A 23,550-nucleotide genomic window follows, 5' to 3' on the forward strand; every position below is an offset into this window, starting at 1 on the left:
TGGCCTTCACGGCAGAAGAATGGATGCTATGGCTTCGTGAGAGTCATGATAAAGTCAGGATTAAGTGTTATTAGGAAACTTCCCAGACAAGGAGATTTATATTTCAATACAAATGGGTTGGGAAGAGCCCTGGCAGTGTTATCACATCGCTACCTTTTTCTAGAGGTGAGAGACACGAACTTAGCTAGTAATGGCACATTGGACAAGACTTCACAGAATCTTTTTGCTCATGGATAGAAACTAAATCTGCCACACTTCTCTTAAAGTCCTATGAGCTGACTAAACGTGTTAATACCTTTTAATTTCTATGTTCTGTTTGGACATATTGCTCAAAGCTTATGGTTTACTTCAGTATCTTCAGGTTATTGTTCTCATCTTTCTGTACATAAAATCATTCCTCATCTCCTGCAACACCTTGCCCAATCACTCTGTTTCCCGTGTTTCTACTTCTCCAGCAGCAGCTCTGAGGGACTCAGGAGAACAGAGGCATAAACACTGTTAACAATAGCTCAAAGCATCCTCTCTTCTGCTTCGTTTCCTCAAAGAATTCCTAAATTTCAGAGTTGGTGAAGAGTACATGGGATGGTGAGGGAAGCACAGACTGAGAAATGTATTAAAATGTATGCAAATAAATGTATGGCAGCTTTCAAATTATTTTCCAAGGAAAGAAAGTTTACTCCCCAATGGTCACAAGAACTTACTGAGGGCTTACTGTGTTAGACATTGTGAGATAGAAAGTTCAAGACCCAGGCTCTGCATGCAGCAGGTGTGCAGTTTAACTGTGGAGCTGAAAAGGCAGAAAAGGAAATATGTGTGTATACACACACTCTCATTCACACATACACACACGCGCACACACACACACACACACACACACACACACACACACACACCAATACTCCCAAGATTCAAAGGACTCACAGTGAACTAGAGGTAGGATTTAAAAAGGGTCTTCAGCAAGGATGGGGTTGATGGCTAGTGGGAGGTATTTATTTCCACAATCAATGAGAAAAAAATATTTGTATTTTCAATCCATTCTTCAGGTAAAAGCTTTTCCATGAAATACACTGCAATTATTTACTTGTCTCTGATTAATTATCAAATGTGATATAAATAATCAAATACACTGAATGAAGAATCAGAGCTAGTAACACCATAGAAAAGGAATCTCCATGGCTCTCCATTATTACCATGAGTAGCAAGTTATTGCAACAGTTTAATCATGGAATGATTCAAAATTTCTGTTAACACATTGCAGGCTCTCAATCAAATATATAACTTTGCTGAAATGAAGAAATATTTCCAGTATAAACTGGATGGAACTGATAAATCAGTGCTTCATTCTCTTCAACATCAGATTCAAAATGATGACTGTTTTTCTGAGCTGCAAGAAAAAGACAGTGTTCATTTTTAAAAAGTTAGGATAAAATTTCCAAAGGGCTACTTTATAACATTTCTTCCTATTGTCAGCAGTATTAAGCGGGGAAAATACCACCAGAAAAGAAGAGATGCCTTGTAAGATTTCCCCAAATAAAATAGCACTTGATTTATCGCCTACCAAAAAAGCGTCTACATCTGCCCTGCACCAGATCCGGTGGGGGGGGGCTCACTCAACCGCTGATCTTAACACTAAGGGCCTACTGTGTGCAAGACTTGCCACAGGGCCCGGGGATGGAAATACAACCAGGGCAAGGACCTAGCACTCAAGAAGCCTCGTCTAGTAACCACGCAGAATTGGACATTGCGTGGTTTTCACAGTCTGTCTTCACCGAGATGCTCCCAGAGTAGAGAGAACGGAGAGACTGGCAAAGCTGAGGCCAATGGAAAAGTGAGAGGTAAGGCAGAAATGTGACACACAAAGAGGCACAAAGAAGTTGGCTGAAGTGGGAGTGGGAAGCAGGGAAGGTTCAGACTTTATCCTCGAGTCGAAATAAATACAGGCTTTGTGGCATTTTTTAGAAAGCAGGATATTGGGAAATAAAGATAAAAGAAATAGCTCTGCCATGTGCTAATACCGCAACAAACTCAACCTATTGCTGTTCTCATTTATTCCCATATACACGACATGGAAAGGTTCCTTGGGATTAATACGGCACATGGGAGAATCTTGTTTTCAGTCTGGGGTTTTTGTCATGAAATGACCCATTCAACTGAACATAACCAGAGTGAACTCAGGAGGAAGTACTTTCCTAAGGAGTGTGAGCAGGAGGGTTGAAACAAATTTCAGACAAGCTGGGAGAGAGGGGCAAACACAACATGTGAAGTTCACGCCTAGCCAGAGTGATGCCCTGCCCCTTGCAGTGGGTTTGCAGCTCTGTCTCATACCTGTATCACTCAACTAAAACTTAAGCATCTAGGGGCGCTGGGTGGCTCAGTCGGTTGAGCAGCCGACTCTTGATTTTGGCTCGGATCATGGCCTCGGGGTCCTGGGATCAAGCCCCACGTTGGGCTCCATGCTCAGTGGGGAGTCTGCTTGAGGATTCTCTCTCTCTCTCCCTCCCTCTGCCTCTGCTCCTCCCCTCCTCTTTCTCTCACACATGAATAAATAAATCTTAAAAAAAAAAAAAAAAAAAACTAAGCATCTACAACCAAATTCTCAGTTTTACCCACAAACGTAACAGCATGAAAATGTCTCTGCATTTATATGAAAGAGCAGGAAAAGCTTATTAACTGTCTCCAATGTGCTAACCCTGCAGACAGGCAGCCTTAAAATCATAGTCTGATGAGTATATATTCAATTTATATCATTTTCTTAGAAAGATAACATCTAATTCTCAGAGAATGTTAAAATTAAAGCATTATTCCTAAAAAGAAGTGTAATGAAGCAAATTTTTTTAAAAAGTATTCAAGAAAGAAAGAAAAAAAAGAACTCAATCTTTACACTGTTGTTCAAGAATTCAGCGCACTTTAGAGTGTCCAATACTGTTTAGAGTGTCCAATAACTGAAATAACTGTCCTGGTTTTACTTGAATGCCTAGTATCTCAATTTTAGGGCTTTCGCGTGATTTTTTTGTTAAAGTTAAATTTACAGAACATCTATAGAACAAATGAGTAAACAAATTTCAGATGAGGGCAATTTCCTCCAAAACTACACTAGACAATAAAATTATATACCCACAATATTACCTTCAGCAACAAAGAACTGGGCTAAATAAAATGCAGCCTTCACAGCACTGGGTGCATGGGAAATGCCTTCTAAATTCCCCCACTCATAAGGTGCTTTCTCTGGATGCCACTGGACACCATATACTGGATACTTATACCCTGCATGAAGAACACAAACGAGTAAGTATTAAGAATGGTCTGAGGGGCACTTGGGTGGCTCAGTCGGTTGAGCGTCCGACTCTTGATTTTGGCTCAGGTAGTGACTTTGGGGTCATGGAATCGAGCCCCGTGTCAGGTCTGCTTTTCCCTCTCCCTCTGCTCCTCTCCCCATTGCACGCATGCTCCCTCTCTCTAATAAAATCTTAAAAAAAAAAAAAAGAAAGAGCAGTCTAAGATGTTACTTACAATGGAGTTATGTTTTATACCCTACGTAAAACATTATTTTATAATTCACAATGTCAGAGTCAAATTGTGCTCATTCTCCCAGAGACAAAATAAAGAATTTCAGCCCACAGTGTGAATCTTCACAATCCATTTCACTGACTTTCAACTTTTTACAGTCCGTAACATGATTTGCTTTAGCAGGTAATCAGAGGAGAGTAAAATAGTTGAGCCTCTAAATATACCACAGTTCACAGTCAGGAGCCCGTGTGATTAGTGACACAAGTTTCTTCCATGATGGGTCTGTTCCCCCCGACCTCATCCTGCATCTTCATCCCCTCCCATAATGAGGTATGCATAGGAGAATGAACTATGCCACACATTTTTGGTGTCCTCTTATGTAAACCAGTTTGTCTCGGCCTAAACTATGTCCCTCTGTTTGTGGAATGGCTCCTAACCTCCTGACTGGTGTTTCAGAAGGGGCATCAGAGGCTACCCGGAAAGTGGCTCTGTGGACAGTTAGGAGGCTACTGAGGAGTCCAGGCGGAAGGTAGTTAATGTAGAAGTAGAACAGGGCTAAGCTGGAGGGAGGGGATGTGACATTTGCAAGGATCTGAGGAGCAGAAAGTGGCACACAGTTTTTAGATGTGGAGAAGGAGGGCAAGAAGTCAAGGACAACATCTAAGTTTCTAACTTAGGATGCTTTGGTGAATGTCAATGCTCTCCTTGGAAGCAAAACAAAGAGGAGGGAAACAAGAGTTAAAAAGAAGATAATCGGCTCACTTCCGACTGGGCTGACCAACCTTTCCCAGAATTCCCCAGATATTGTTTATAAACCCCTCTACCTTTGACCTCCCCCAAGAGCAAGCCAATCTTTGAATAACATAAACAACATCCACCTTATTCCAGTTTACTCCGCTCCAGCACCGCGGCCTCTCACTGACTAAAAGACTGTCTATTGTTTCTGTAAGTTCTCATTCGTAGTACTTTGCTTCCTTGCACAGTAGTGATTTTTCGGCCAGGAATTGCTCATTTTCCTTAAAGCCTCAAAATGTGAGGGTTCTTAAGGGATTAAGAAATCCCTTAAAGTCTGGGATAAATGTAGTTTTCTCCAGAGAGAATTACTGATGTTTGCTTCTGCCATAAACGTTGGGACACTCTCAGTCTGAGATGACTTTAAACAAAATTTTTGACCAGTTAGTTTAATGCAGGCCACAACTGACCAGCATGTCATTATGAATGCTCAAGGCTTATTTACCACCACCCCCACTCCCTTAGGGTCAAGGTTCAAGATGGCAACTCTCACAGTTCTGCGGGCAGGCTTTGTTGAGGGTCCTGCTGCATGGGGTACCTTCATTGTAGGGGGTTCCTTAGCTTCCTCTCAAGTTCTCCTGATTCAATAATAGTGCTGGTTTAAATACTCCACTTAATAATATAATACCTTAGAATCCAGTACTTCCACTGCTGGGTGTTTACACAAAGAAAACGGGAACACTAATTTAAAAAGAGAGATGCACCCCTAAGCTTATTGCATCATTTACAATAGCCAAGATATGGAAGCAACCTAAGTGTCCAGCGATACATGGATGGATAAAGAAGATGTGGCATAAACACATAATGGAATATTACACAGCCATAAAAAAGAATGAAATCTTGCCATTTGAGGCAGCATGGATGGAGCAAGAGGGTATTATGCTAAGTGAAATAAGCCAGAGACAAATACCATGTGATGTCACTTATATGTAGAATCTCAAAAACAATACAAACAAAAAGCAGAAACAGACTCATAAATACAGAGAACAAACTGGTGGTTGCCAGAGGGAAAGGGGGTGGGGGATGGGCAAAATAAGTGAAAGGGATTAAAAGTTACAACTTCCAGTTATAAAATAAGTAACTCACAGGGATGAAAAGTACAGCACAGGGAATACAGTCAATAAAATTGTAAGAACTTTGTATGGTGATAGGTTAAGTACACTTATTGTGGCGAGCACTGCATAATATAGAGAATTGTCAAATCCCTATGTTGTTCACCTACAACAAAAAGGACACCACCTAACTCCCAGAGGTTTTGGCCTGAGTATCCTGTCACTTCATCAATGTACAGGTATCCCTCTGCTTTCCAAATGTCCACCTTATGCCACTTCACTGTTATGAAAGACTTACATTAGTACAGTAGGCTTTTCTTCATAAAAGCGAAAATCCTCTTCAGCTTTCTTTCAGTGAGCGGAAACAGGGACTCATGCAGGTCTTTCATAAAACCAAAGTGGCTTAACGAGAACTTTTGGAAAGTGGAAGGATACTCTTTGCTTTGTGCCACTGTGGCTTAGGAGTTTCACAGGAAGGCTCTACTTTTGGATAGTGGGATAAACTTATGTTTAGGAAAATGTTTTACTGAACATGAGTCATGTTTTTTGTTGTTGTTTGGAGGACGATCTGTCATGGTACACTGCTAGAGAGAGAAGTCATTTTTTCCATTTACTTCTTCCTCTACTCTCCCCTTATTCTTTACTTTCCTTCTCCATCATTCCATCCACCAGATGACCCAGGTAAATCACAGCTGATTTGGAACATGGACAAAAGCACATCTCCTACCCACAAAAATGCCCTAGCTTCTATCTTCACACCCAAGAGTAACAGGATTTTATTCATAAGAGAAGTATAAAATCAAAATTAATATATATAAACATAAGTGAAATAAAGTGTACGTGTGCCATGATATATACCTTCCATGGTTGAAATAAACTCAATCTTGCCATCTGTATTTGTAGTTAATACATTGAAAAACTTCTTTAACTTTTCATTCATCGTAAAATTCTAGAGTGTAAAAATAAAACAAATTAATTACTTCTGTAGTTAATCTAAATGCATTAATTTCATTGTTAATTAATGCAATACCATCATGGAGAGGCTCCACTTGTGGAAATTTGCAGTCAGAGGTTCCGTTGACAAAGACTTCAACAAGTCAACAGGAAAATTCTGGAACATTCTGCTCTGCGATGCATCTGAAATAATTTAGGCACAAGAGAAATCATTTAAACACAGAAAAAATAAAATTCACTGAAGTCACTGATCTATGGCCAAAAAGGGCCATTATTAAGACACAATCAAGATGACTAAATGATAAGCAAAACATATCATTTCCACATATGTATTCTAATCAAACACAAAATGAATTTAACACACAAATTCAACTATGTTCCATATTTAAGTACTTTTCTTCTAGAATTTTAACATGAATCACTAAAATCTTTCTGATATGATAATTATCAGGCTAGCCACAGAGTAAGCAGAAAATCTTAACTTGAGTTCTCTTGAAAACAGGTACATTTACATGAATATATTTTTGTTTTCTCAGGAAATGATCCAGAACATTCAACATATTTTCAAAGGTATCTGGAATTTAAAATATTTAAAAATACCAACAATGTAGGAAAGAACATTAAACAGGCCAAGAAATCTCTACTCAGTAAATAGATCAAAAAGAGCAATTTACTTTGACACCAGCTCTCCCTAAATGAAGCCTCTCATTCAGCATGCTAATGGCTTCCACGAGAATCCCTGCACCTCAGATAATAAAAATCCACTCAAGTACCTTACTTCAATGGATTCTATTCCTTTTTCATATAAGCTTGGTTTTTCACCACATACATCCAAAATAGTTGAACCTAATACATGTACTTCCCACACAGTTCTTGCAATGATTAAGTAAGACAATGCAAGAGAGAGCTTTGAAAAATATAGAACATTCTATAAGTTCTACGTATAACAACTACTGCTTTCCATCCGAAATCCTTATGAGAACAGGAATAGCTGACAGCACTCAACTCAGGATTCAGAGATCAGGTAACCTACAAGAATCATTACCTATTTACACAGAGTGCCATAACAAAGACTCGTCCTGGTCTTTGCCCTGAGTTCCTGATACAGAGCTTCTAAAACTCAGAAATTCCTAAGAAATGGGAATGTCTTCGTAATGCTAATGAGGTGACTCACAGTAGGCCCCTAGGTAGCTTCAGGATATGGCTGATCATCAGAAACATCAACCACATGATTAGAGTACATTAGGACTTTGAGCCAGCCTGATTTCCAGGGATGAAAAGGGGACTGGAGATTGAGTTCAGGCACACAGCCAATGATTTAATCAACCTTGCTTTTGCAATGAAACCCCAATAAAAAATTCTAGACAACAAAGCTCATGGGAGTTTTCCAGTTGGTGAACGTATTGACATGCCAGTAGGGTGATATGTTCTGACTCAACAGGGAGAAGACACGGAAGCTCTGCATTCCCTCTGGGACCTTAACCTATGTGTAGCCTTTACAATAAAACTGTTAGTGCAAACACAGCACTCTCCTGAGTTCTGTGAGTCATCCTGGTGAATTACTGAACCTCAGGAAGGGTCATGGGCATCCTCAAGATTGTGGACAGTTGGTCAGAAGTGTGGGTGGCCTGGGGATGTGACTTGTAGCTGTTACCTGAAATAAGGGCAGACTAATTGGGGAGATAACTTATAACTATGGAATCTGCGCTAACTCCAAGTGGTTAGTACCAGAATCGAATTGCGTACACCACAGCTAGGGTTAAAACAGAGTACACAGCCAAGGGAAAAGTGATGTACTATCATAATTCATAGCTACCATTTATGAGAGTTGTATTTCAAGCACTTGGCACGGTAGCTGGAAAGCAGTATCTTATTTAATCCTCACAAACAACCTTAAGAGGAAAACCCTTTAAAATCAGGAAATTAAAGTCAAGGGAGGTTAAACCATTCCCCAAGGCAACAGGGATGACTCAAACCCAGGTTCGATTTTAGAGGTGTTAATCATGCATGGTCCTGTATTACTATAGGTAATGAATTATCAAAACTCAAAGCTCCTAAGCCATCTTCACAGCTCAGTACATCATTCACATCGTCAGCTTGTGTGAATAATCTGAAAATTAGTAAACATTATGAGCGCTTCTGACATGGATATTTGCCATACTCATCCTGCCCAGGTAATATTTTTAAAAAGGTCCAAAAGGGAATTCTCACCTTTAGTGAAGTTCAGCAGCATTGCAATTCCATCAGTATGAGTAAGAGTTAATAAGGACTTTCCACCACTAATCAGATATGAAAGCTCTTCGAATCCAAGGCAAGTGCCCCACACAGGAAAATAGTCTCCATCATCAAAACTCTTTGCAGAGTGAAAGAGAAAACTAAGCTCATTCAAACTTTTCAAAACAAAAATTATACATTTGATTTGTCATTACAAGACAGGCATCTGAGTCATGCACGCATTTCTAAAGAATTTTCCAGGATCCGTAAGGAGGCTATCACTTAATCTTTCCTCAGATCAAGCTCCCACATAATCATTCAGTTTTAGTCAATCAAATTATTCAATCTCATCTGTGCTGGGAAAGAGACGGACATCTGCCAGGCAACTACCAAGCGATACCAGTAACAATTAGGTACTGCCAATATCAAAGATAATGCTAGATAGATGTCTATTGATACATCTTCTACAGATCTTGTTGCTTTGGATGATTGCCTGCTTTGAACACACTCTGAAGTCTGTCCTTCATTATCTCGGAATTTATAGTAATAGCTGCATTATAGCACCTTCAGCTAACTAAATTTAAATCAGGGGAAACCCTTGATCTGGAAGAAAAGGAACAGTCAGTAAGGAAAAGGCTAAGCAAAAGTAAAATAAATTTGTATAGAGTAAAAGCTGTCAATGGAAAAAGTACAAATGTACTGAGCTTCTTCAAAGTCACAACAACTACCATGAATGGGGAAAAAGTCTTCTAGTGAATGAATTTTCTGGTTAAGTAAAGATTAAATCCCTATGTACTGGTAGTTACAAAACTGAGTTTTGCAACTTTCCTAAAAGCAGTGATTTCCCTGTATAGATTGTAAAATATAACATGCCACTCATTTTAAATGAGGAAATTATTAGGACTTTCTTTTTCTTTCTGTTCCTTACTGAGAAAAATACAGAATTACATTAATTCCTATACTTTCTATCCTAAGGGAGGATTTTTAACACTTTCTATGCCGGTCTGGGAAATTTTATTTTTAGAAGTTAGAACTGCATACATTAAGTTGGAGGGCCATACTGCATTTACTTATAATAAACACAAAGGAGAGTTTAATTGCTCAGTTTCCGTATGTACCAAATTTAATTTCTCACTTGCTGGGACCACATCTTTTACTTTCTGTGGATCCTCCACAAAGCCTCGCAGAGCAAAGGACAGAGTAGGACTGGAAAGATCTAACAGACTTCACTTCTCAAGGCTTCTTCAGTGAGAGCTTTGTGGTCCCCAGTGGTTGTAGCTAAATAAGTTCAAGGATGCTGAGCTTTTTTCCTTTGTTTTGAAATCTTTAAGTAGCTAATTACATCTCAAAAAGTAGACTTTTGTGTCTCAGGGGTTGGGTGGTTCCTTCTTTTTTTTTTTTTTAATTGAGCAAGCTGGTTACCTGAGTCCCTGTATGCAAAAGGAAAAAGGACTACTTTATAATGTTCATATATATTTCCCAAATGCATTTTAAATCACTCACATTATAAAATTTCCACCTGTTCACTTTTTCAAGAAAAAAAAATCCATTGAGCATGTACTCAGTACATGGTACCATATTACATGAAATGAGGAACACCTCAAAGGGTGTTAGAACCATGAAATCTGCTGAGACATGAATAACTAACCTCAAGATATTCTGTCTTCTGAAATAGAAGCTCCTGAAGGTCATGGACCCTGTCATCTTACCGAGTAGGAGCTAAATAAATGTTTGAACTCTTCTACAACAAAATATTCTAAAAGTTAAGAGGGAGCGGGATGCCATTCCTGTTGAAGTTGGGAAAGAAACCCCTACAGAAGGAGAATAGCACCTTAGCCTGAAAAGATGGGCCAAGTTATGAATTAGGGATGGAATGGAAAGAAACAGACTAAGCCAATTTAAAAGTAGGAGGACACAGAATATATGCTAGAAATACCACACTGGCTTCAATTATATGCAGAAGGAAAAGCTAGAAAATGGGGCTGTGGATACACAGTCTGTGTCTTGATCCAAAGACTATGAAAGGCTACAGATGATTTAAAAGCCTACCCATTAAAAGTTTTTAAACAAGTATCTCATATGCTAAAAGCAGTTCTTTAGGGAAATATTTAAGGGCAGGGGGAGATACAAGGGCCAGCAAGATTATAGTTCAGGAGTGAAATAAGTAAGGATCTGAGGTGGGGTGCAAAGTCAGGCTCAGTGTGAGACATTACAAAGGACTCAAGAGGCTCTGCCTGGTAACTTAATGTGGAGTCTAGGGTAACTGTGAAGAAAGGTCAAAGTCCATCCTATTTGACCTTTCCATCCTATTTGACCTTGACCTTTGCCCAAAAGTCAGGACAAAGAGCAGCTTTCAAGAGGAGATGAGAATTAATAACATATGAACAATGCCTGGTACATAAAAAAAAACAGCTTACCAAGCCAGCATGAGGACCTGGTTCGTATCAATAAACACTAAGGGAGAGGGCCAGGCTGCGGGGCTCTGGTTCCCTTGGAAGTCCACAGGGAACAAGTGAGCGCCGCCACACGCTGCTAAAGAGCAGGAAGCTCAAAAGTTAAAGTGGGATGAGGCTAGGGTAATTGTGTGGGAAGTATTACCATATGCTTAGGAAAGAATTATCCTCATGGAAAATTACAAAAACCCACCTGGAATAACAGGCCGTAACTGACACCTACCTGTTTGGCCAAATCGTAAAATTTTTTGGCTGTCAGAGCATAACCTGACTCCTTGAGATCAGCGCTTCCTCCAGGGAAAAGGATCCTGAAACAACATCAAATAGGGTGCCTTTCAACCCCGTGGCCCACAGAAAATAAACACTCTTTTTATTTTAAAACAACTTTTTCCTTATCATGCAAACAACAAGATCATTAAAGAAAGTTAGAAAACTGTGGCAAAAATATATAAAATATTTACACTCCTACACATTCGTAAACTACCACAGTTAACAATACTTCTAGAAGCACATATTCTTCTAAAACTTCTTCAATAAACAAGTTTATTTTTGAGATAGAGTATGAATAAATTAAGGATAAATAAGTGGGGGAAGGAAGGAGAGTACACAAAGTTAGATATCAAGTCAAGATAAAATTCCAGGTACAGCTAGGTTTAAATCAATCAGTGATGCCAAAAATCAACTGGAGGCCCATAATCATGAGTCAATTGTGGCTCACAGAGAATTATTTTTAATCATAAAGAACAAATTGCTCATAAAAATATATGTAGGCTAGAATTAAATATCCATGAGAATTTAATTTTTTATTATCACCCTGAAATTTCTTCCAAAATATGCACACTATTAAAAAATTTTGAAAGAACAAAATTACAATTCTGGAAAAAGTCTGGGGAAAAAAGAGGGGAAATCATGTTTGATTTTATTTTACTCTACCCATAAAGGAGAGATACAGAAAAATATTTACTATGTTTTTATATCAACTTTTAAATTAGCTTTAATTTTAAAATTTATAACAAGTCTTGAAATAACCAAAGATATTCAAAAAAGATTACAAAAGCTGGATTAAATGTGTTAAAATTCTGAAAATACTTAAATATGAATTCGAGATATATGAAAGCTCACTTCTTTTTAAGAGAGAGAGAGAGCAAGAGAGCACACATGTGATGTGGGGGTGGGAGGGGGGGAGCAGTGGGAGAGGGAGATAGAGAATCGCAGGCAGGCTCCACGCTCAGCAGAGCCTGATGCAGGGCTCAATCTCACGACCCTGAGATCATGAACTGAGCCAAAACCAAGAGTTGGATGCTTAACCGACTGAGCCACCCAGGGTCCACAAAAGTTCACTTTTAAGACTATTTGTTCATTCAACAAATATATTCTGCTTCTTGGTATTAGCTTGGAGAGACAAGGATGAGGAATTTTTCCTAGTCTTGTAGAAAACTTACAAACTATAAGGTAGAACCACACAGAAAACCCTACAATTAAAAGTGGCTTAATGAAGACTCATTAGCAGGTCTCCCCTTTCATTCACTCAGTGTCTAAAAAGCTGCCTCTGATCAAATCTGGTGTGTTTAATGCCAGAATCCTTTCATAAAGTAAAATCTGACTGTCTCTCCCAGATTGGGAAAGTACTTTAAAACAAGACTTTGCCTTTTTATCTCTGTGTTCCTCCACAAAGCAGTATGGGGTCTACTGTGTAATAGGGGCTCAATAAAGGTGATTCTGAAGTTGCATGAGAGTTAGCTCATTTTCTGGTATATATTTTTTTGTGTATTTTTGAGGTTCTACCATATATTCTGACCTGGACTTACTTATCTTTTCTATGCCAAAGTACACTGCACATAATGGGCACTATAAAATGTTTTACTCATAGCTTTTTCTTTTTTTTAAGTAGTAATAAACAGTTTTATAAGGGGAAAAAAAGAAACTCTTTTTATAAAAGCTTTATCATAAAATAGACTCCCTCCACCCAACTCCCAATCAAAAACAGCTACCTTTAGGGGCGCCTGGGTGGCTCAGTCGGTTGAGCATTGGACTCTTGATTTTGGCTCAGGTCATGATCTCAAGGTTGTGGGATTGAGCCCCATGTAGGGCTCCGTGCTCAGCATGGAGTCTGTTTCTCCCTCTCCCTCCCACTCTGTCCTTTCCCTGCTGGCAAGTATTATAATAAATAAATAAAAAATCCTTAAAAAACACCATCTTTAAAATCTGTGTGTTCACCTGATAGATTATACTGTGCTAATCTCCTCACCCCTACCTTAAAAAAAAAACAACCAAAAAAAAGCAAATGGGAGTATACTATAAATACCATTATGTGCCTTGCTTTTTTTTACATAACAATATCACATTGTTCACATAACAACAGCAATCCAAACCAGCATCTAATAATATCCTCATATTTTAAATCTGTGCATAATACTCTATTATATGCATGTAGTCTATTTTTTTTACCCAATTCCCAACTGATAGACTACTGGGCGGCTTCTAAACTGGGGGTATTTCAGACAATTCTACAATGTGTAAGTTTGGGCCTAAGTTTTCACATACAGGGGGAATATATTTATAAAATAAAATTCCTTCTGACAGATTACCTGGGTCAGAAGGTACATGCATTTTTATTTCATTTCAATTTCAACAGATATTGCAAAACTACCCTGCAAAAAACTGGGTAACACACACCCATAAAGTATGAGAATGCTTGTTACCTCACACCCTCACCATATAGTAACAAATTTTCTGATCTTTGCCAACTTGATAGTTAAAAAAGTTTATAATTGCTATAATTACCTAACCTTTAATTATGAGTAATGTCGAACATTTTTCATGTGATTAAAAGTTTTATTCTGTTGACCTAGCCAATCATCTTTTGTGGTGAAGCCAGAGGACAGAAAATTTTTTTCCAAGTTCTATGCAAATTATCTTCTGAAAGATAACCAATTGTTAAGACTTAGGACTTCTAAATCCCCTAAGCAAGTAGTATGCCATGTCATTCAAAGTGGCTTCAGAACATTTAAGATAATCATTAAAAGAACAAAGATTATGTCACATGTTAAAAAAAAAAAAACCTAAATGTATCTACTATGCAACATTTATTTCTTAAGCTGTCTTCCCTCTCCAGGACTTTTTCATCTCTCAACAAAACAATTCCTATAAAAGAACTCAGAAAACTAACATTATACCACTATAAGATAGTTACACAGAAACATGTATGTTTATAAGTATGTTTTTGCGAAAGCAGACTATATCCACCTCATTCCCCATATCAAATCAATGCTGCCAACTTACCCATTAATAGATTGGAAAAGCTTTTCATACTCTTCATCTGTAAGATCAGGCCTGAAAACAATAAGAAGTTACAACACATCTATTTCCAAAACCTAAGGAAAAAAAGTAAGGCTGTAAATGAAGTCCCCACATTAATTTAAAAAAAAAAACAAAAAAAAAAACAAATGAAAAGTAATTCTTAAATACCAGACAATATCTCTCTCCCTTCCTAGAGGTGTTTTTTCAAACTACATGAAAATCACATACTGTAATTATATCCTTGTTTTGCTAATCAGACAAGTAAACATGTTTTCCTGTGTTCTCATATAATTTAATATTGTGAAGTATGTGTTAATATGGTAAACAATAAAGACCATGAGATTTGGGCACCAGTAATTTCTCTGCTAGCTGAGAACTATCAAAAACAGGTAAAGATATTCAGTAACTTCATATAAGATGAAATAAAGAGATTTATTAATATGCCTCCCTTAACTACAGGGAGTTTGGGCAGATAAAAAGAATACATATAAATGCCAAGTCTCCGCTTCATCCCACCCCTGCCACTGCCTAACTGCAAAGATCGGGAGACCACTGTGTATTCAAAAGTCAGAAGAGTTCAGATCTAGGGATAGGCTACATGCACATCACTGTATACCAGGCAATTATTCTGAAGCTAAGTTGCCCAGGTAATCCGAAGCGCCTTTCATCGAACACCACTTAAGGGCTCCTAACATCACCATGCTACTGATGATTTTATCCCCTTTTCCAGAAAAAAGTAATGGGACTAATCTGTGAAAATTTAGTTAAGTCACAGTAAAATGGGTTTGCTCTTCCAAAAGTTGAAGAAAATGCAAGAACGAGAGAAGACAGCATCATGGTTATGAAATTCCTGCAAGAACTTTCCTACATTAAGCAGTCTTCTGGTTTTATAAGAAAATAACAAGGCATGATGCCCTCTCAATCAGCCATTGAAGAAATAGTTTTATGATCAAATGTCAACCACAGTCCATTTCTGCCCCAGGAAATGTTTTAGGGGGAGTCGGAACACCTCTCCTATAATTAAATACACTTACGATGCCCAGAACTTGGCTGTGCTTTGTTGTGCTAGGTTCTTCTCTAGGTCCAAATGACCTCTGCAAGTCCGGGTCTATTTAGAAGTTCATACGGGGTGCCTGGGTGGCTCAGTCAGTTAAGCACCTGACTCTTGATTCCAGCTCAGGTCATGATCTCAAGGTTGTGAGATTAAGCCCTCCTATTGGACTTCACACTCAGCAGAGAATCTGCTGGAGATTCTCTCCCTCTTCCTCTCCTCCTCCCCATGCTTGCTCGCTCTCTCTCTCTCTCAAATAAATAAATCTTAAAAAAAAAAAAAAAAGAGGGGCGCCTGGGTGGCTCAGTTGGTTAAGCATCTGCCTTCGTCTCAGGTCACGATCCCCGGGTCCTGGGATGGAGCCCCGCATCGGGCTCCCTGCTCAGCAGGAAGTCTGCTTCTCCCTCTGCCTGCCGTTCCCCCCAGCTTGTGCTCTTTCTCACTCACTCTCTCTCTGATAAAGAAATACAATCTTTTAAAAAATAAATAAATAAAATTTAAAAAAAAGAAGAAATTCATAATACTTCTCCTCCCAGCAGAGAGCTATAAAGCAGTGGGTGATATTGCAGTGGTGCTTACCATTATCTTAGATGGAGGATAAATGCACAAGTGGCCCTGACTTGGGAAGTGACAAGGAGATTCAAATGTGAGTCCACATTCCCAGTATTCTACCAGTCTCATCTCCCCAGACTGGGTCAATAAAAAGGGAACCAGTCAGACCCAGAATCTTCCCCATGGATATTTAAACCAGGACAATCATCACCAGAATGGATTTAGACCACTCAGCTACATTCCAGGGACTTCTCTACCAGCTAGCCATGCAGGCTGGTTTCAGTCATTTCATTAAGTCTAAATAAACGGCTCCCATGTTGTCCATGGCTGAACTTTTAGACCCTGCTAATCATTCTTAAGGGGCTTAATTGTTGGGGTTGGGGGGATAAAGTGTCATGAACTCCAATGCCCCAGAGACCAGACAGGGAAGACAGGCCAGATCATATTCTCTGAATACAGATATTATCTGCATGTTGTCAGACTTTCTAGAACCAAAGACCTTCTCAATAGGGTATGAAATAGTTTACTCTCTCTTTAACTAAAAGAAAACAGCTTAGGGCTGGTGATGATGGCAGATGACACAGTTTCAGCAGCATGAAAAGGAGTAACAGGCATTGTTGCCAATGGTGGGCACTTGCTTCATTTAAAGTCAGCCCCAGATGATTGTCTTGAACAACAACAACAACAACAAAAAACCGCCAGAAATTCAGACTTTTATGAAGTCTTCTTATTTGTAAGTGTTTAAAACTGTTTTAAAACGCTGTGTGAGCAAAACACATTTTTAAACCAAAAACAGCCCGTGTCACATGCCCCCTCTCAGGAGGAGGATGCCCCATGGGTTCCACTAGCCCACAGTGGGGATTTCTGATAATCTCAGGGCGCCAGGCAGGAGAAGGCAGGAGAACAAAAACAAACTTCTTTACCTATTCCAGAATTTTGCCTAGGTCTCCCATCCGCCTCCTTTTCCCTTCCAAACCATGGAAGTTGGCTCCCAGCATCCAAAATTCAGAAATGAATTCAACATTATCAGTGTGGTCACTTTACTCTCATTCTGTTTTAGGTCATCCTTTAGAGGTTACTCTGGGAATTTAGCTGCCATGTATTACATTGTTTTTGTAGGATTATATGATTCTAATGACAAGCAATATACCTTAAAATGAACTTTGGGAACCCAAGCTAGAAATTAACCTCCATGCTGACAGTCACATTTTCAGTGACTCCGTCATAAATAACAGCATTCTGCTGCTAGTCATTAGGTTTCAAAACTTTCTCAGTTTCAAAACTTCCCCAGTTTCAAAACTTCCCGAGTTTCAAAACTTGCCCAGTTTCAAAACTTGTCATTCTTGACTATTCCTCCCTATGTCCTTTCATTTTATTAGTCATCAAATCTTGCTGATACTTTTAGAGAACATTTACCCATCGATCCTACAAGTAAGCCAAGCTCTCTTCACTTCACACCTAGCCTACCTCAAGTCTCTTGAACTGGTCTACCTGCCTGTGTCTCTCCCACGTCCCATCCAGATTATCAGCACTAATGTCCTAAAACAACACTTGCAGAAAAAGCTCCCGTGATCAAAACTTTGAAACGCTGTTCTGAAGACTTGAAAGCCTCCTCAGCTCTAAAACTCTGGCGTTATCTGAGTTCCAAATAAGGTTTCATTCGAAAAATTAGATTTGCTACGAAAAAAATGAACGATGAACGTCAAAAGCGAATGGGGTAGAGATAACTAAATGTAAAAGATTAAGCAAGAAGGTGATCCTTACGAAGCTAAACATAAAACCATTTTGTGGTATAATTCTCTCAGTTGTAATGTTTGCATTTTGATTATCACTGTTTTATTTGAACAGTACCTTTCTTCGTTATAGCTTTTTAAGGTGGAATTAATTACATAAAGCACACAATTGTGTTCTGTGTGTGAAATCACTTACAATGGAATAGATAGGAGAGCTGGGAGATTCTAAAATATGCTAATTTGGGGTGAAAAAATATTATAAATACTTATAAGGTTTTGTTTGTTAAAAAATTCAATTCTTTCCCAATCAAAATATGACGTCATTTTAGTCTTAATAGGCCATTATATCACAAAAAGTAGCTCCTTTAAGACTGCAATTCTTGTAATTTATATTGAAGCAACACTGCTGTGTTAGTCATTTACAAATTTTTAAAGTAGAATGTGAAGGTATTTTAAAAGTCATCTAAAAATCTCTTTCATTCCATAAGTGTTCCCTTATCCTAATATTATGGAATAAAGCTGGTTAATTTATCGATTCTTTTACTCCATTATTTTCCAAATGTCTGATGCATACCACCTTTTCTGGGGTATAGGAAACTATCATTTCATTCTTTACCTAATATGTTTGACAGACCTCTAATAGCATTGTAAATATAGACAGTTTCATCCTTTAAACAATTTAATGACTATAAGCATTAGATTTGGCAAAAAAATCAGGAGCAATGTTACCACATTTAAATGATGCAATCAGAGCAAATTTTTGAGATAAAAAAATTATTTGAGAAAAAACAGGAGTTTTTATTTATACAGTGTAAAAAATATTGGATCATACCTTACTGGTACAACTCTTGCACCTGCAGACTCCAGATATTTTACATAGGATGCAGCAATATAGTATTTTCCCAGGCTTCTCATGTCCTTATTACGGCACTTTTGCATTAATACTCCTAAATTACAAAGAAAGGAAGGAAGGAAGGAAGGAAAAGAAAAGAAAAGAACAAAAAAGAAAGAAAGAAAAATAGTTTTAATTTCAAGCAATTTCCTTTTTTTCTTACTCAGAAACTGAAACACATCACAGTAAAAATACCACTACTTTGGGGCGCCTGGGTGGCTCAGTCGGTTAAGCGTCTGCATTCAGCTCAGGTCATGATCCCAGGGTCCTGGGTTCGAGTCCTGCATTGGGCTCCTTTCTCAGTGGTGAGCCTGCTTCTCCTTCTGCCTGCAGCGCCCCCTGCTTGTGCTCTCTCTCTGACAAATAAATAAAATCTTTAAAAAAAAATACCAGTACTTTACTTGTTTAACTCACAGAATTAAATACAAAGCTTCTTCTGTAAGTAATTCCACAGACTTTGGGAAAAGACAGCGGAGGTTGCTCTGAGTTTTAAGTAGCCTCCTCTCTCTCACCTCATCAAGGAGACCAAATAAGCCCCAAAGCAGGTTTATAATAGCACCAGCCTCCTTCACACAACCTAGAATCAATCTCACATCCTTAAGCTAGAAGGAGGTCTCTCCTCTCCCATACACTAATAAAGCAAAAGAGCGGAAATATCTTCTATCTCTCTCTCCGACATCAGCAACATAATCTAAGCAACCAACATCCTTCCTCCTCCCCTTCAGACTATAACAATAGCGTCTTAAAAGGTCTCTCTATATCCTTTCTTAAACAATCCTCAACAACTCCAACCAGTTCCCCACATGGAAAGAAATCTGATCATATCACCATGCATTCATTCATTCACTTCTTCATTCAGTATGTTCCTGAATCATAATATATACAAGGCACTGAACTAGACGCTGGAGACACATGAGCGAACAAAACAAAAATCCCTCCTTTATGGGCTTTAATCCTAGTATGTGGGAGGGAGAGAAGAGAGGACAAATAATTAACAAGATAAAAAGTTAAAATATAAAGTCTGATGGTTGGTGGTAAATGCTAAAGAAAAAAAGTAAAGCAGAGTAAGAAGGTGTGTTTTGGAGAGGGGGAGGAGTTGGTCCCATCTATCCAGGGGAAGAAAGTCTCTTAAATATGATGACCAGGCAAGTCCTCCTCCCTGAGAAGGTAGAACATGACATTTGAGAGCCGGGACTTCAGAGAGATGAGGAAGTAAACCATACGCAAGTACCTGGAAGAAGAGGGATCCAGGGTGGAGGAACAGCAAGTGCAAAGGCCCTAAGTCAGGTGTGTGCCTATCACATCTCAAGGAGTCCATATGACTAGAGCTTGTGTGAGCAATGGGAGAAAACGATAGGAAATGAGATCAGAGATAACAAATCAACAGGGGACATCTCCTTGTTTAAGTACCTCAATGGGTTCCTAAACTTTTGTAAACTCTACAAGACCCTGTGTGCTCTGCCCCACCTACCTCTCAGTCTGCCTCTTATCACTGAAACCTCAGCCCCAGCACAGTACTGGCACCCAATATACATCAAAACATGTCTGTCTGGAGAATACACCTGTGCCAGTATCATTCGCTGCTTCACCATTTGGAACACTTCATTGTCTCTGTAGGCCACCTGACAGGAAAAGCTGTCTATACTTCTCTATTTCCAGCTTGTCACAAAAATTGGCATTGTCAGGCACTCAGTTAACACATGCCAAGTGCCAAAATTTGTTAAGTAAGTAAGTCTTCACCGAGGAAAATGAAATGTGGTAGGGAAAGAATGAGGGAGTGTCACAGGAAACAGGGAATGGAATGGTACAAGGCAGGCAAGGTGAGGTGCCACAAAAAAGGGTTTGGGACATGTGAATATAAGTACCAGAAAGGAGAAAAAGTATATTAGAATAGGTAAGTTCCACCAACTTCTCCCCCACCCTGCCCCTTTACCCACCTACTCACTTTTTCCATCTGTGGGCGGGAAAAGCTCAAGCTGTAAGTCCCTCAAAATGTGACCAAAATTCCACCCATACTTTAAGGCCACCTCACAACTTTTGTGGTTTCCTTGTCTTTGAATCCTTTGCACATCCTAATTCAATGCCTTGAACATAGTAGGTGCTTAGTTAACTATTTTTGTCTTAAGTGATGTGACTGAAAGCACACTCCTTTTTCTGTAATTGACCCTGGACTACCACTGTTTCCAGGAAAGGGAAAAGAATCCCCCCAACCCCTTTTCCCTCCTCTCTACACTCACAATTCCCAACACACTACCTAGAATTTTATTTTGAGTTAATTCTCCTTGGAGAATCTAACCACCATTTTAAATAGCTATGAAATAAGGCATTCCAAGTTCCAAATATTGATACAAAACCCATTTGAAAACCAGGCACTAGCAATATATATGAAAAAAAATACTCATTTACTTACTATTTAGTTACAGAATATGATGTTCCCCTTCCCAGAAGGTAAAAGAGTTTGAATGGGATAATACTACCGCTAAAATAAAGCCAATCTTATTCATCTGACATAAATTGCTTCTGGCAAATTTTAATTCTAGGCTGACTGATTTCTCCTGGGTAGCCTTCCCCTTCCCTGTCTCGAGTGTCTGTTCTGGCAATGCAAACTGTGATTAAAACATAAATTTGCTGGAAACGAAAAATTACATGCCTCGCTTTAACATCAGTAGAACTGACACTAGGATTATATTAGCCACTGCTGCCCTCCGGTGCAGCATCCAAAGTATACCATAATTTCTTGATTATCTGGTCAATTCGATTTTTATATGGATAATGCATTGTATCTTAAAATATGCCCTCACTCCCCGAAATTTTAATAAACATAACGTATGTACAGAGTTTGGTGAGTTAGCAGAAATTCTTAGCTATGTACAAAGAAAAAAACAATCCGCAGGATTCTTCCCCGCGCACCCTCCTCCCTTTCAACTTCAAGAGCCAAATGAATTTGAGGAAACCACCAGGCATTAGCTCTATTTCGGCACGATCGAAATGGTGTCTTGGCTCGGCTCTTACTCGTGCTACAAATGAAGGCACACATCGTAACCCTGGACTCGGGTACTTCCAAGGCGGGACGCATCAGCTGGAGCCCAGCAGCGGGAAGCGCCCAGGACCGACACCCGGCCGCAGGCCCGCGGCTCCCACCCAGCCTTCTTACCGATGATGGGCTTCTTGGAAGTGGAGGCGCGAGGAGCGCACAGCCCGGGGCTCGCCGCCCCGCACAGGACCAGGCCCAGCACACACAGCACGCGCTCCATTCTCGCCATCGTGCTCGCCGCCTCCCGTCGCCTTTCAAAGGCACAGCTGGCAGGGGACCCAGGCTGGCTGCAGCGGCGGCAGCCGCAGCGGCGTGGGCGGTCTCCCGGCCGCGCGGGGGTGGCAGGCGAGGGCGGCGCTCCACCGCGGGGGCCTGTGGGAAATGCAGTTCTGGCGCGCGCGGGCGGTCGCAGGGCGGGAGCGGCCGGCTCTGGGGACGCTGACGGTTCTGGGGACGCTGTCGCCCCTCTCACCTCATCACTCGGGCCTCACTCTGCCACCCGCGACCCCGCGACCGCTGCTTCTGCCCGGCGGCCCGTGCGGAGAACACCGGAAACTTCTGAGTGGGCCTGGGGTGGGCGGAATCTTCCCTTTCCACTGTTCCACGGAGGTGACCTTCAGTCACCCGTAACGGAGCCCAGGCTCTCGAAGGGGAACCCCTGGGTCCCGGCCTGCGCGAATCTTGTAACCAGGCAGCACGCGGGGCCCGTGAGAGATTCGAGAAGTCGCCTGAGAACTTTGCGCCGACTGTAGCTCCCACCTGACAGGGCGGACCGTGTCATTAAGAAGGCTGACAGCCAAGTTGGGCCCTCCAGCGTTCCGTCGAAGGATGGACAGTGACTTCAGAGGTAATTTCGACATCCTGCTCTTTGTTTTCAGGGTCGAGGCAGCTGGAGGAAACGAAGGGAAGAGGGAAGGACGATGGATGGGAACACGTCGCCGGGTACGCGGCCTCACCTCCGAAGTGGGTCAAGGAGGGGCCAACTCCTGGCATCCTCTGCAGAGGGGGCACGCCCCCTTTACTGTTAGCCTCCACCACAGACTTGCCTGTCCTACACACAGGGGCAGAAATGATAACTTTGGTTCCTGGGTGTTAGAACTATTTTGGGGGTTCTGTTTAAAAAACTTAGAAAAGCTTTAGAATCACGAAGCATATTTTGGTGGGAGGGTAGGTAAAAGACAGAAACCTTTTTCCTTCTGTGTGAAAACCTAGCGATATAGATAGGTCTTGTACTAGGTGGAAGTGCCCACCTACAAGGGCCAAATTAAATTAAGAATAAAATTCTTTGACAAATATCAGAAGTCTGTTCAATCAGTGCTAATTATTGGGGATGCAAAGGTGAATTGGACAATGTCTTTTTTAGAAGAAGTTTATAATGTAGGAAGGAGAAAAGACAGGAAGAGAACATGACTTATGGAGAGCGCAAGAATGGAGTTTTGGTATTCAAGAAGAGTGACTGCAATAAGTAATCTGGTTTGACAAGAAAATAATGCTACTGTGGAAGGGCGTGGTGAGAGATAAGCCCAAAGAATGTGACTAAAGATACTAGGAAAGGCCTTAAGTACTCAGCTGGTTCTGAGCATAATTGAACAGAGGAAGAGCCTTGGTAAATATGAATTTGTGGCATTGGAACAGGTATCTATCTGCAGACGAAAAATCATTACCTGGCATTTTACACAAAAATAAACTCCATTTAAATAAAGATGTAAATGTGAAAAACAAAATATACTCCAATAAGAAGATATAGTAGTACATGTTCATGACATTGGGGGTCAGAAGGATTTTATAAAACATTGTATAAAAAGATACAGATGTTAATGGAGAAAAATAATAGATTTGACAGTGCTGTAGCTTTGAAATAGCTATATAATGTTTAAGAAAGTTAAAGATAAGGCACAAACTTGGAAAATATGTTTACAAAATATAGAATTTTGAAAGTTTATTTCTAAAATATACAAAGGACTTAATAAAGGACAACATCCGAAAAGAAAACTAGGGAAAGAATATGAAAAGACA

The 23,550-nt window shown here is 39.9% G+C and overlaps 1 protein-coding gene across 1 annotated transcript; it reads right to left on the bottom strand.

Moving 5' to 3' along the window:
- Positions 1-963: 963 nt before the first annotated feature.
- Positions 964-21,914, bottom strand: GGH (gamma-glutamyl hydrolase). Its single transcript, XM_027570620.2, has 9 exons — positions 21,655-21,914; positions 18,441-18,555; positions 14,255-14,305; positions 11,196-11,280; positions 8,517-8,658; positions 6,382-6,488; positions 6,210-6,300; positions 3,127-3,264; positions 964-1,384 (listed from the first exon to the last, which is right to left on the bottom strand). The coding sequence occupies exons 1-9, from the start codon at positions 21,761-21,763 to the stop codon at positions 1,263-1,265; spliced, it is 960 nt and encodes a 319-aa protein (XP_027426421.1). The 5' UTR covers positions 21,764-21,914; the 3' UTR covers positions 964-1,262.
- Between the last annotated feature and the right edge of the window lie 1,636 nt (positions 21,915-23,550).

This window comes from Zalophus californianus, chromosome 4 (assembly GCF_009762305.2).
Source record: "Zalophus californianus isolate mZalCal1 chromosome 4, mZalCal1.pri.v2, whole genome shotgun sequence".
NCBI lineage: Eukaryota > Metazoa > Chordata > Mammalia > Carnivora > Otariidae > Zalophus > Zalophus californianus.

Bases quoted from the DNA above. Each gene is read 5' to 3' on its own strand.
- GGH (XM_027570620.2), bottom strand. From the start codon at position 21,763: ATGGCGAGAATGGAGCGCGTGCTGTGTGTGCTGGGCCTGGTCCTGTGC. The intron at 18,556-21,654 runs GTAAGAAGGCTG...TTTGTAATTTAG, and splicing joins TTCCAAGAAGCCCATCATCG to GAGTATTAATGCAAAAGTGC. The intron at 8,659-11,195 runs GTAGGTGTCAGT...CACTCTGCAAAG, and splicing joins TTTACGATTTGGCCAAACAG to AGTTTTGATGATGGAGACTA.